Source organism: Coffea arabica, chromosome 4c (genome assembly GCF_036785885.1).
Source record: "Coffea arabica cultivar ET-39 chromosome 4c, Coffea Arabica ET-39 HiFi, whole genome shotgun sequence".
In the NCBI taxonomy this organism is placed as follows: Eukaryota; Viridiplantae; Streptophyta; class Magnoliopsida; order Gentianales; family Rubiaceae; genus Coffea; species Coffea arabica.
The window spans coordinates 45,270,704-45,284,618 of NC_092316.1; the positions used below are offsets into that span (position 1 = coordinate 45,270,704).

The following is a 13,915-nucleotide window of genomic DNA, read 5'->3' on the forward strand; positions in this document are numbered from 1 at the left end:
AATAATGCAAGATCAATTGAATTCTTTCAAGATCCAACTTTCATCAAGGAAGATCAATTTGGGATGGACGGTGAGCTTAAATAAGATGAGCCCATAAATTATTTTGCTTTTGGAGAAACTGAAATATATGAACCAGGCAAAAAAGAGTCTCTAATGTACCAAAGATTGACCAAACTCTTCACAAATAATCCCACTAATTATCCTTTGGAATAATTTTAGAAACCTCCCTTGAGGTTTCTAACTATTTCACTGGCCACCTTTTAGACTTCAAAAATTATACTAACCTTTTTTAAATTTATTATCTTATAACATTTAGGTTCAACTAGCAATTAAAAGGTGATATTAGGAGAGAGAATATAACATGATTTCACCATTGCCTAGATTATTCAGTTAATCTAATATCATCTCACACATTAAAGAAAAACACTAGAATCCGCTGTTTATCATCTAGGATCAAATAACATATAGTATCAAAAAATAATATATCATTGTATATATTTCACTTAATTTAAAATTCAAATTACTTTTTCAGTTATATACCAATTGTTATACATGATCAACAACAAATAATTAAAAAAAATTGCAACCAAAAATTACAAAAAGCGAACTTTAATACCATAAAAATCTCGACAACTAACCTTAATATGTTGATAAGGATATTTATGATACTCCCTCCGTCCCGTTTTGTTAGTCTTGATTTTTTTTCACACAGATTAAGAAAGTGTAATTAATTTGGTTGGAAACATAAATTTAGATTAATAATTTCCTAAAATACCCTTATGCTAATCACGAAGAGTGCCAATTAATATCAAAGAATGATGGCATTATTTGTTTCCCTCCTGATATAAATAAATTTTAAAGAATAATAAGATAGACTTTTCATTTATCTATGTATTGGAAAAACTCAATGTATTCAATGTAGTGGGTTAGTATTTAATAACAATGTATTAATAACAAGATATTTAATAAGGGTATTTTAGACAATTTGAAAGATTACTACATTCCTTAATGGGAAAGTGGACTACAATTTGGGACAGATGAAAAAGGAAAACAAGACTAACAAAACGGGACGGAGGGAGTATTAAGGTTTGCTCTTTGTAATGTTTCATCTGCAAATTTTTTTTATTATTTGTTGTCGATTATGTTTGATAATAGGTATGTCACTGAAAAGAATAGTTAGGATCTTGCATTTTTTTTATTTTTTGGTAAACAACTCATAATATGTAAAAAAAATTTAAGTAAGCTAAAAATAACAAAATCATCATTTTATCATACAAATTATGTTTTTGTATTTTCAAAATTTAATGTATATGCATATATTATTGATATGTAGTTATAACAGGTATAGCAAATATAAGCTTATAACCATCATAGTTATTTTAAATTTTTTAATAAATAACTTACAATATGTAAAAAATTAAAATGAACTCTAAATAACCAAGTCATCATTTTATCATACAAATTATGATATTTTTAGTTCTTAAATTATAAGATATATGCATATATTATTAATGTGCAGCTATATATATATATATATGTATGTATGTATATTTTCTACGAGAATATCCTTCTCCGTCCCTTGTCCCATTTAAAATGGGGGAAGAAAAATCCCCCCACTTTCGCACTGCCTTGCCTTGCCCCGTTGCTCTCTGCGAGGCAAGTGTTTGCCATGCCTAACTTTTTTTTTTTATTGAAACAATAGAATTGTATTGATTGGACAAAAGTATATAAAGGCGAGCACATGCTCGATGCTTTACAATGTGCATTTAGCACAGTAGATTGGGATTAACACACTCTACATCATGATAATTACTCAGAGCTTGAGCATTAAATAAACAGCTAAGATAATTCTTATTAATTTTTCCTAAGGGATAATTGCAGAAACCTCCCCTGACGTTTATAGTAATAGCATTGTCCTCCCCTATCAATTTTGAAATTGCACTGACCTCCCCTATCAAAAGTTGGAGGCAATTTAATAGGCAAAAGTGGGTCAATTTACTAAAGTACCCCTGACATGATTTAATTTTACCAAATGAATGTGATGAGTACTTTCATCAAACCCAACAAAACATTTGTTAATAAAAATTACACTAAATTAACTATTTCTGCATAGTTTAACTAATTAACTAAATAACTAAATAACTAAATAACTAATAATCTAATTAATTAATAACTAATTATCTAATTAACTATTAACTAATTATCTAATTGTTAATAGTTATTAACTAATCAAACTATTTCTGCATAGTTAAACTAATTAACTTTTTGAATTTTACTTACAAATATTGATGTTTTTATCATAAATTAAATGTTTGAAAGTAAAATACCTATAAAGAGCTGATACTTTAAATAGGTAATGCGTACTGCATATAGTTTAGCATGCAAATAGTTTGTTAATTAGTTAAGCAGTTAATTAGTTAATTAGTTTAACATGCAAATAGTTTATTAGTTTCGGACAGACAAAAACTTTAGTTAATTAGTTAATTAATTAATTAGATAATTAGTTAATAGTTAATTAGATAATTAGTTAATAGTTAATTAGTTTAACTATTAACTAATTAGATAATTAGTTAAGCAATTGTCAAGCAAATAATAAATTGTCAAGCAAGAAAATTCTTATCTCACTTCTACAAAAGCTGTCAAGGAGGTTTCTGCCACGAATTGTTACTGTTCAGGGGAGGTGAATGCAATTTCTAAACCTAGAGGGGAGGTCAGTGCAAATGTCAGAAATCTCAGGGGAGGTTTCTGCAATTATCCCTTTTCCTAAACAAAAGGAGCATTTGTAAAACGTACTCAATTCACGGATGTCATTTGTCAGGGTAGCTAGCCATATATAGACTGTTTTACCCCCTTGAATTTGCTGCAGCTGGTCTTTATTTGGAACTCCAATGCATACAAACCTCCATCCTTGCTCTTGACACCTTCAACACAATGTTGAAATTGACTCTCACTTGCTCTTTCTCTCATCTTCCCATCCCATCACATCCTGCCCCCTACTATCGGCTGCTACAATGCGCCTTACTATCGGTTTGCCATTCCTAGCTACTATAGGAATATTTGGCTGTAAATTCTTGACTTTGGAGGTCCCTCATCCCGCCTCTCAAAGGATTAGACTTTAGAGTTTGGTAGCACAATTTGCTGCGGTGTAATTTCGTGGGCCGTCCCAACCATAAATAAGCTGGTGCCGCATCTATACATAGGATTATGGTCGGACACGGTAGAATGTCTAGGACACTTTGGTGGCCTCGTTACTTACAATCGATGCACCAGGGGGGAAGATCGCTAAAGTTGTACCTGCGATGAATGTTTTGTTCCCTTGTATTGGATCAACACGGGGGAATTTCTCCTCCTCTAGTAGGAGCCAATGTCTTACTTTCTTGTAATCCTACCACGACATTTTGTCACTCCGGGAACCAAAGCAAATGTCAATGGGGTTCGTCAATCTCACTCTAAGTAGCCCAACCGGCGTCAGCATCTCTAATCTCAACATGAATGCTCAGCTTTGCCTCAAAGGGGATTCCTTAGAGCACCCATTTAACCCATTGCTATAACAATTGGATCCATGTATGGTTTTGCTTATCCATTCGCTGTCGTCATAGCCGCTAGTTTTAGCTGGTAATGCTGAAGCAAACGCTGTAGCTGGCCATTTCTCCTCGAGTCCTGACAACTTCCGGTTCTTTCTTGCCAAGTATCCCCACTGTGATTTGGGATCTATATATATTTTTTAACTATTATTAGCTGTAAATTTTTTACTTTGGCACTTCCCTGTCCAAGCTCTTACTTCTTAGGGGATTTCAGTATGGCTTTCGTGGACGGTCCCAAGTCCCAACCATATATAAGCTTGTCCCTGCTCTATAGGTGGGATTGTGGTAGGGTAGTTTCCTAAGGTAGCTGTTCTTGCACGTTTGCTGGGGCAGTCCCTTATCTATAAGACCGAGAAGTTATTGCATGGGTGCAATAGCTCACTATCCATCATTTCTTATCAAATACTTTGTAAAATTAAATTGTTCATAAATTGAAATATGATTCGTATTAGTGTAGCAAGGGATAATGTCGGACTTCAAAGTCGGTGTAGCTGTACTTTGTCCGGTTGGACCCGTTCTACTAGTCGTTGTGTTTGCTACAACCTTTTTTTGTACATATTATTATTGTACCAAATTTACATAAAATTAGTATTTAGTGCACGCTCAATGTATATGCATCAAATCTTAAATATCGTATATTTGTAAAATTGTTTTTATGAAAATTGATTTTGTATTTTCCTAATGAATATATAGATATGTCTATGTGAATGGATAGTAACTTATAATTAGTTTTTACTTGTTTAATGAATAATGAATTTGTTTACAAATGGTGCAGGACTAGGAATGAATGATTGGAGAAGTTATTGGACAGAAAAAATGTTGGATGGTTTTAATTCTAGTCACTACCCTCGGTCAAATCAGGCCTCTAGGATCACATGTCACTTACAAGGATGATTAGAAAAATTTAAATAACGTATGGTTGTTAATTTAGCAGTATCGAGATTAACGTGCAATTGTTGGGGATAATAGTTCAAATTCAAATATGGTATTTTTTTTCTTTTTTTTTTTATCTTTTAACCTAAGAGGTTAGGACGACTTAGGCCTTACAATTAAGGGTATAATAAAAATATCAAAACATTCTCACCAGTAGGGGTGGGATTGGCAGTGTATCTGAGAGAGGTTCGAAATTTTTCACTTACATTTAAAAAAATAAAAACAAAAACAAACGCTACCACCGATGTATGTATTAAACACTAGTGGCGAACAATATTTTCTAGTGTATAACTCTCCTCCTTTTCTCTAACTCCTCCTCCTTTCCAACAAAAAAAAAAAAAACAGCGCTTTCCTCAATGGCTTCTCATCGTGATCATTCTTTCTTTGTTGTCTTTCTTTGCCTCGCTATCCTCTTTGCTTTCATGGCTTCTGATACAGCCAACGTCAATATAGTTGTGCCCAGGATGAGGGTTTCTGATCGATTACACTGCACCAATACGGGGAATCATTTACCTGCTGGCCTTTCTTCTCCTCTAATTGGAGCCAAAGTCTCAGCCACTTGCAATCTTGGTACTACAAATTTTGTCGCTCCGGTAACTATAACAGATGTGAATGGCTTCTTCAGTGTCACCATAAAAGATGTCGACATGATCCTTAATTACACCACAAATACATCTCGTCCAACTGTTGGAAAATTGTAGTAAATAACAAAACTAAACTAGACAAATGTAGAGACTTTGAGGCGTGAAAGCACTTTACTTAAGGTGTTATTTGCTTATATTAGACAAATTACCTCTAGGATACAACAAAGTCTAAGAACTATCAAATGAAAAGTAAAAGTGATTTAATTATGTCGAAATCCTACTATTTAAAAGAATTGAAGCACCTGTCCAAGGCACTATCACAGGATGCAATCCTTGTTGAATAGGTGTATAAGCAGTTAACTAATTAACAGATATGTCTGCTAAACGTAACCGCCAACCGCCAACCGCCAACCGCCATTAACTACCTCTGATTGTCTGCTCAATTACGATTTGGCAAGCATTTCTTTTTTCTGATTTTAGCACCCAAGAAATTTTAGAAGTTTAAAGAATAGAATGCAAGAATAACCTTGTAAAAATTTGAAATAAAAATCTCAACTTTAGTCATATATATATAACACAAGCATGCAAGCTGGGTTTAGAGTATCATTGAAAAAGATGATAAGATTCATAACTTCATAGTGATAAGATTCATGGCTTGCAGAAATAAATTAGTAGAAACTGCTTACTAATTACACGAGACTCTTGTGTGTTTAGATAGTAGATTTTTTGAAATATTATTTAAAATAATTAATGTAACACTTTTTGTGATGTGATATATATGAAATAAACAAATTGTTGGGGATTAGACTTGCAAACGAATCGAATCGCATCGAGTTTTGATCTAGTGAGTTGGGTCACGACTTAATTTTACCAAAACTTGAACTCGAACTTGAGTTCGACGAGCTCTCAATATAAAGTCAAATTCAAACTTCATCTCAAATTCGAGTCGAGTCGAGCTCGAGTTTAAAAAAATGAAAAATAATTATTTTATTTTTAAAAATGAACAAAATAGTAATTTTTGTTAACAAATAATAAAATATTAGGAATATATGCGCGTGTGTGTGTGGTGTAAAATCACTATTAAAATAAAAAAATATATAAAATTGAGCGAGCTCGCGAGTTAACGACCTCAATATCTTTGATCCTAAATTCGACTTCTTCAGCTCGAACTCAACTGGAGATCAATATTAGGGCTACAAACGAGTCGAGTCAAGCCAAACTTTAGCCTAATTGAGCCAAACCTTGACTTAGTTTTATCAAACTTGAACTTGAAATCGAGTTCGATGAGTTGCCAATTTAAAACTCGAGCTCGAAAAAATAAAAAATAATTATTTTATTTTTTAAAAATAAATAAAATAATATTTTTCTTAATAAATAATAAAATATTAAGAATATACATATAATTTTACTATTAAAATAAAAATAAAAAATATATATATACTCGAGCAAACTACAACAAAGAAAAAGTGGACATTAAATAAATTTCAAATTTCCATTGGAAAGTGAAAAATAAAAGATAGGTGGGATTTAAAATATATAGCTAAATGAGGGGTCTGAATAAAATAGCAAACATATTTTAAATATAAATTTTTTAGTAAATAAATAAATAAAAATTAAAACTTGAAATTTTTGAAGCATATTGCCTTAGCTTGGGCCGAAAGACAGCTGAAGAGATAACATTACATATTATAACTTAGGGCAAATCGTCAATTTAATCTCTAAACTTTTTCACTTAAACCAATTTCGTCATCTATGATTTTTTTTCACCAATTTAGTTCTCAAACAATTTTATCAGATTCAATGTAGGACTTATTAGGCGACGCCACCATATTTTATGTATTTCATATGGCGGGCCAGCGATATAATTGGAATGACAAGTTCGACTGTCTAATTATAGAGATTATAATGGAGACTTTTAGATGATTAAAGACAAAAATCGCTGAAAATTGAGAGAGGAGCACTGAAGAGAAACCCAACCAAGGTAATATTTTGGATCCTTATGGAGCAGCAGAGCAGAGTCGTGGCCGAAAATGGTTCCCCAGATGTCTACTGTATCAAATGTATTTGGTTCCAGGGCCTTTGAGAGATTCAGGTACGATCTGACGCTTTTAGAAGCAGCATCCAGAAGCGACAACTTGGGCAACGCTTTTGCTGGGCTGGTCAAGGAGTCCACCGCCACACTGCTCAACTCCGATGCCCGGAAGGGTTATCCCTACTCTGCTTGGGAAAATCAAGACTTTGGTGATCTAGGCTTTGGTTTCCAAACACACCGCTGCCTGAAGAAGCACGGAACTTCCCCGGATCGAACTGACCTGATGAGCTCGGGGTGTTGATGGAAGAGCTGGTTCTAAGCCTGCAAGGTAAACAGGAGAGTGGACTGGCAGGGGCCCCGAGGTTGTCCCCGAGGGCACTCCGACGGTCAAGTTAGTCCTCCGGCGAGTGAGGGAAGTACCAACAGTAAAGCAGTTGGGAGTAAGTTGCCAATAGTGAGCGTACCTTGTACAGTTGGTATGTGTTATCATTTATACCTGTTGAAGAGTCCGACCTCCGTACGTTCCGGGGCTTGCCGTAGATAGCCCCCAACCCCGCGCTAAGGGGGATTCTCCCCGCCCTCTGCGGGGTAGCTCTCGGGAGCCTCCCGGAGCCCTAGTCGCCGCGCCCCCTGGGCTGGTTCCCCGTGGGCCCGGGGCGCAAGCCCAGCTCGGGTCGCCCCTGGGCTGCCACGTGTGCAGGCCCAGGATGGGGCCTCTGCACTAGCCCCCTAGATTAGGTCCGGCTCCCAGGCAGACCTGATCTATCACTTGGCCACGTGGAAGCCCATCATCACACTGCTCTGCCGCGGTCACCTCCGAGGCTGTGCTGACATTGGGAAGTGGCGTCCGCGTCCCTTCAGTTGTCGCTTCCCTTCGGTCTCCGTACCCCCATTAAATGTGTTCACATGGGACGGTTCAAATTCAAGTAACCGTTTCTCCCCCATTTCGTTCCCTATAAATAGGGGCTGCCAAATTCCGGTTAACTCCATTTGCCATTTTCTCCTTTCTTCGTGCATTTCCAACTCCCAGTAGTGCATTTCCGGCCAACAGCACCCAGATTCCGGCGATCCTGTTCACCGCTTCAACTCCAACACATTCCCTGTCCACTAGTAAGTCCTTTCCCCTCTTCTTTCGCATTTCCTTACCTCTTTTCATCACCCTTTGCATTTTATGTCGGGCCTCTCCGACGTTACTTCTACCGTATCCCAGACTCCGGTCCATCGTAGAGCCACCAGAATCTTCATCTCCTCTTCATCTTCATCTTCATCTTCATCGTTTCCCCCTCCTTCTCCTTCTTCATCCTCTGCTTCCAACCCCCATTTTCCCATTCCTGATTTGCTTGAGCCCATTGACATCATGAGTTCTCCCTCTGCCCATTCTCCTTCCGCCCGCCTCCGAGCTTGATGCCTACATCCGGCAGCAAGCCACTTCTGTCCCATCCCCCGAGTCCCCACATGACTCCCCTGGCGGAGCCCAAGGGGGAGCTGGGGAGGACAGGGAATCCTCAGAGGGGACCCCTGCTGCCGAGCAGGGGGGATGATCCTGAGTTCAATTACGGTCACCCCGATCGGGAGGAGACCACCCTCTCGCCCGGGGCGGTAGCCGAGCTGGCCTCTTCATTCTCTATTCCTCCGGCCTTCGAGCCGCGAGCTGCCGAGCCCACCGACCGGGCTTGCCGACCTCCCCCAGGCTTTGTAGCCATTTACAAAGAGCAGCTGGTCGCGGGGCTTCGACTCCCCATTCCCCCGGCCCTGGCCGAGATCCTGAGCTTCTGGGGGCTCAGGATCACCCAGGTCCACCCTAACTCCATCAGGAGCATCATCGGGTTCCTGATCTACTGCCAGATCTGCTCCATCCCCTATTCTCTCTCTCTCTTCCGCACTATCTACGTCCTCAAGGCCTCCCTCCCTGGGTGGTACTACTTCTGCCGTCGCTCCACCAACAATCGCGGCGGGAAGGGGGCCCAGGATCTTCTCTACGGGGTCCCCTCTTCCGTGAAGAACTGGAAGGGGGACTTCTTTTTTGTCAAAACCAACCAATTTCCTCCCAATGCATGGAAGGTTGGGGGGGTCGAGGACGACCCCTGCCCGGAGGACCTGGACCTTAAGGCTCTCGCCCAGCTGCTGGCCTCTGCGACGAAACTGTACGCAGCCAAGTTCTGCACTGAGCAGATTTCCGCAGCCGGGCTGTTGGGGAAGCTGTCCGGGTCCCCCGGAGGGGTGGAGTTCTCCCTCGCCGACCATGATGCCTGTAATATTGCACCTGTTCCCCTGTTATCTGCTGCCTTTTTCCCTTTGTTTTTCTGACCTATAGCACTAACTTGGTGATGTTCTTTGTAGTGAAGAGGCTTTCCAGGCTATTGGGTGCGGCGGTCGAGGAGACAGCCTCCGCTGAACAGCCTGAGGCGGCGAAGAAGGCCCCTAAGGCCTCTGCGACTCCTGGGGGCAGCTCGACCCCCCAAAAAGAGGCCTCTCAAGCTCAGTCCCCCTCCAAGCCAGCCCCCGGAAAGGAGAAGGCAACAGGGCAGAAGAGGGGGCGAGAAGACGAGCCTTCCCAGCTTGGGAAGAAAACCGCGCAGGGCCCAGCTCAGCGCCCTCTCCTGCTGACGTCTGGAGGCCCGGTCCACCTGGGGGTAGGCTCCGCGGAGGAGCACGCCCAGGAGAGCGCTCCCCCGAGCTTGTGGCACTTCCGCCATGTGGCCCCCTCGAAGCCGGGGCAGGCCCCCACAATGCATGATCCCCGGCGTTTCTGTCCGTCGTGGGAGCTCTCCATCAATGACCGAGCCCAATTCCCCGAAGTGGCTCGCGAGCTGGTCACGGGCTCAGTCCTTCCACGTGACAAGAAGTTGATGGAGCTGGCCACCCCGTCTGAGCTCCAAGACATGTACTACACCGCCCAGGCCCAAGTAAGCCTTTCCCCCTTTTAGGCCCCCTTGAGCCCCTGCTCTTTCTCTGAATGGGGCTAGCAATGAGCTGACTCTTACTTTTGTTTCTACAGGCCAACGCCGCCGGTGCTGCCCTGATGACCCGTTTCTCCGAGCTGTCTCCCGACTTGGAGAAAATGCAAAAGAAAAATCGGGAGGCGGAGCAGAAGCTGACCAAGGCCCTGAAGAAGGTGGACTCCCTTAAGGCCAAGCTGGGCAAGGCTGAGAAGGGGCTGGAGGACTCCCAGGTCCAGCTCGCCTCCACCCGGTCCGAGCTGGACCAAGAGACGAATGGCGTGGCGAAGCTGAAGGAGGAGCACGCCTTCGAGCTCTCTGGCACCATCAGCCGGGAGAGCAAGAAGGCTGTCCGGGACTTCATCTCCTCCGATCAGTTCGCCGATGACGTGGCCTGCCTCAACCAGCCCATCTTCCAGATCGGCGCCACGCGGACCCTGGACAAGGTGAAGGGTCTCAACCCACCCGGCTTCAACTTGGCGGACATCAAGAACTACAATCCTGCGGCCGAGGAGAAGCTTGACTGGCTCTTCGATGGGTACCGCAAGGGGCATGCCCTGAGGGAGCTGATGGGAAGGAGCGATGTGGGGGCCGAGCTGGCGGAGCTTCCTTTGGAGGAGGAGGAGACTCCTGGCAAGGCTTCCGGGAAGGAGCCCATGGCCTAAAGCAGCGGCCACTCCAGAAACCCTTTCCGTCTCCTTATAAGGATGTGACCATGCTCCAGTTGAAAATGCTCTTGAAGGTCCATCTGAGACGGAAAGGCCCCCCAAGTCCTTTTTCACAGCCTTCTCCACCCGACATAAGGATGTGACCATGTTCCAGTTGAAAATACTCTTGAGGGTCCATCTGAGACGGAAAGGCTCCCCAGATCCTTTTTAATAGCCTTCTCCACCCGACCTCCAACATACTTAAGGTGCACCTTCAGCTCCTACCTCTCAACATGTTTGAGGTGTACCTTCAGCCCCTACCTCTCAACATGTTTGAGGTGTACCTTCAGCTCCTGCCTCAAGCAGATCGCCAGCAAGAAGAAAGGCGTAGCTAGGTTCCCCCCTTTCCCTGTATAGCTCGGTAGGCTTTGTAATAGATAGGCTGAAAGTTTTGTAATAGATAGGTTTTGAATGTTTATACGAAATTCGAAAGAGTCCCTCCTACAATTCTTTCCTGCACCCCACTGCAACAAACGAAACCAGGTGCCGACCTCCTTGGTCGAGCACCAAATGCATACCCCCGTTAATCTAACAACTAAATCATTAGAGGGAAGCAGATTGTCGAAAACCTGTGCCGACCTCCCGGGTCGAGCACCCCACCGTCCTACCGGGGCAACGTGCCAGTCTCTTGGGGCTGAGCACCAAATCCTTAAGGGTCTTCCCCGCCGACCTCCCGGGTCGAGCGTCCGACCTTGAAGGCGTTCGTGTCGACCTCCTGGGCCGAGCGTGAAATTTTCGGAGCCCTTCAAAGTTCTTCAAAGTTTTCCAGTCGTGCCGACCTCCTGGGGTCGAACACTCTTACGAACATTCTGGCATCCAGTACTACCCCCTAGCCCCCCACTAGGACATTTAGTGAGGGAACGCTAAGTGTGCTAGTGTAAGATTCAAGCTTAAAAAGCAAACAAGTACAAATAAAATCACAAACAAGTGAGCTTGTATTGAGTAATGAAACTGAAATTCGAATTCCAGAAAACAGACAAACGGACACCCTGGTCCAACCTATGCTACAAACAGTCGCAGATTGGAGAAGTGCCAAGTGCGGGGTAACTCTGATCCATTTATTTTCGCGAGCTTGCAGTAGCCAGCTCGGCTTGCCTCGAGGACCTGGTAAGGGCCCTCCCAGTTCGGGTCGAGCTTGTTGGAGTTATGAGCTCGGCTGATCGAGTTTTTCCTTAGGACAAGGTCCCCTGGCTGGTACTGTATGGTCCTTACTCTGGCATTATGATAGCGGGCAAGCTGGCTTTTGTACTTAGCCATCCGTACTGCCGCTTCCTCACGCTTAGCCTCCAGCGTGTCCAAGTTGTACCTCAGCTCTTCCCTGTTGGTTGACGCAACGAAGTTCTGTGTCCGGGGCGAGGGGAGACCAATCTCCGCGGATACCACCGCCTCTACTCCGTAAGTCAGAGAGAACGGGATTTCATGGGTGGCCGTTCTGGGCGTGGTGCGGTAAGCCCAGAGAACGCTAGGTAGTTCGTCTAGCCAATTAGACTGGGCTAGCTCCAACCTAGTCTTTAGCCCCTGCAGGATGGTTCGGTTGGCATTCTCCACCTGACCGTTGGCTTGGGGGTGTCCAACCGAGGTGAAGTGCTGGTTAATCCCGAGCTCGGCGCACCAATTTTTGAAGGGATTTTCGGCAAACTGTCGGCCATTGTCGGATATTAGGACGTGCGGGATTCCGAAGCGGCAGACTATGTTTTTCCAGAAGAACTTCTGAATTGCCCTACCAGAGATGGTGGCCAGGGGTTCGGCTTCCATCCACTTCGTGAAATAGTCGATGGCTACCACGAGGTGTTCGTACCTGCCCGGAGCTCGGGGGAAGAGACCCAGGAGGTCTATCCCCCACTGGGCGAAAGGCCAGGGACTGTGGATGGGGACCATCTCCCGGGTGGGTTGGTGGCGCAGCGAGGCATGCACCTGACATGCTCGGCATTTTTGAACCAAAGCAGCCGCATCTTGGAAAACCGAAGGCCAATAGTAGCCCAGGAGAAGGCATTTTTTGGCTAGTACCCGGGACTCGACATGCGCCGTGCATAATCCTTCATGGACTTCGCAGAGGACATAATCGCCCTCCTCGGGAGTCACGCACTTTAGCCAGGGGGATAGGTATGACCTCCTGTAGAGGGTTCCCCCGGCGTAGGCGTACTTGGCAGTTCTGAACTGGATCCGGCGAGCCTCGGTTTTGTTCTCAGGGAGGGCACCCGAGCTGAGGAAGTTTACGAGAGGGGTCATCTAGATGGCCGAGCTGTCTATAGTCAGGACCTGGACCTGATCGATATTTTTCTGTTTCACAACCTCAACCAGAACTTCTTTGTTCAGGTGCGCAAACGAGGAGGATGCCAGATTTGACAGGGCGTCTGCGCGCTTGTTTTGCGATCTAGGCACCCGCTCGATTTCAAATGTATCAAACAGGGCTGTCGCCCCCTGCACCTTGGCCAAGTACTTCTTCATGACCTCCTCCTTGGCCTCGTATTCCCCGCAGACCTGGAGGACGACGAGTTGAGAGTCACTCCAGACTTTGATCGCGGTAATACTCATCTGGTGGGCTATCCGCAATCCCGTCAATAGGGCCTCATACTCAGCCTCATTGTTAGACGTGGGGAAGTCGAACCGGAGAGCATAGATTAGTTCTTCCCCTGTTGGCGAGATGAGCAGTAGACCGGCTCCGCTTCCCTCCTTGCTGGAGGCCCCATCTACGAACAGCACCCATGGCTCCTTCGGCTGTACATCATCGCGTAGAGGGCTTAGCTCGGTTAGGGTCAAGTTGGCCCCCTCAGCAAGGAAGTCTGCCAGGGCTTGGGCCTTGATGGCTGTGGGAGGCTTGTAACCGATGTCATGCTCAGCCAACTCGACGGCCCACTTGGTCATCCTGTCCTAGATTTCGGGCTTGGTGAGTATCTGCCGCAGGGGTTGGTCGGTCATGACGACGACGCTGTGGGCCTGAAAATAAGGTCGAAGTTTTCGGGCAGCATGCACCAAAACCAGGACCAGTTTCTCAGCCGGCGTGTACCGTGTCTCCGGCCCTTGGAGAGCACGGCTGACATAATATATCGGCCTCTGAGCCCCCCTGTCCTCCCGCACCAGAACCGCGCTAACGGCCTCGTTGTAGGCGGACAAGTACAGGAACAAGGTTTCTCCC

The 13,915-nt window shown here is 44.1% G+C and overlaps 1 protein-coding gene across 1 annotated transcript; it reads right to left on the reverse strand.

The window, feature by feature from the left end:
* Positions 1-13,008: 13,008 nt before the first annotated feature.
* On the reverse strand, positions 13,009-13,644 carry LOC140004822 (uncharacterized). The gene has a single exon (XM_072044972.1). It carries the CDS (start codon positions 13,642-13,644, stop codon positions 13,009-13,011), a length of 636 nt encoding a protein of 211 aa, XP_071901073.1.
* Between the last annotated feature and the right edge of the window lie 271 nt (positions 13,645-13,915).

Bases quoted from the DNA above. Each gene is read 5' to 3' on its own strand.
- LOC140004822 (XM_072044972.1), bottom strand. From the start codon at position 13,644: ATGACCAAGTGGGCCGTCGAGTTGGCTGAGCATGACATCGGTTACAAG.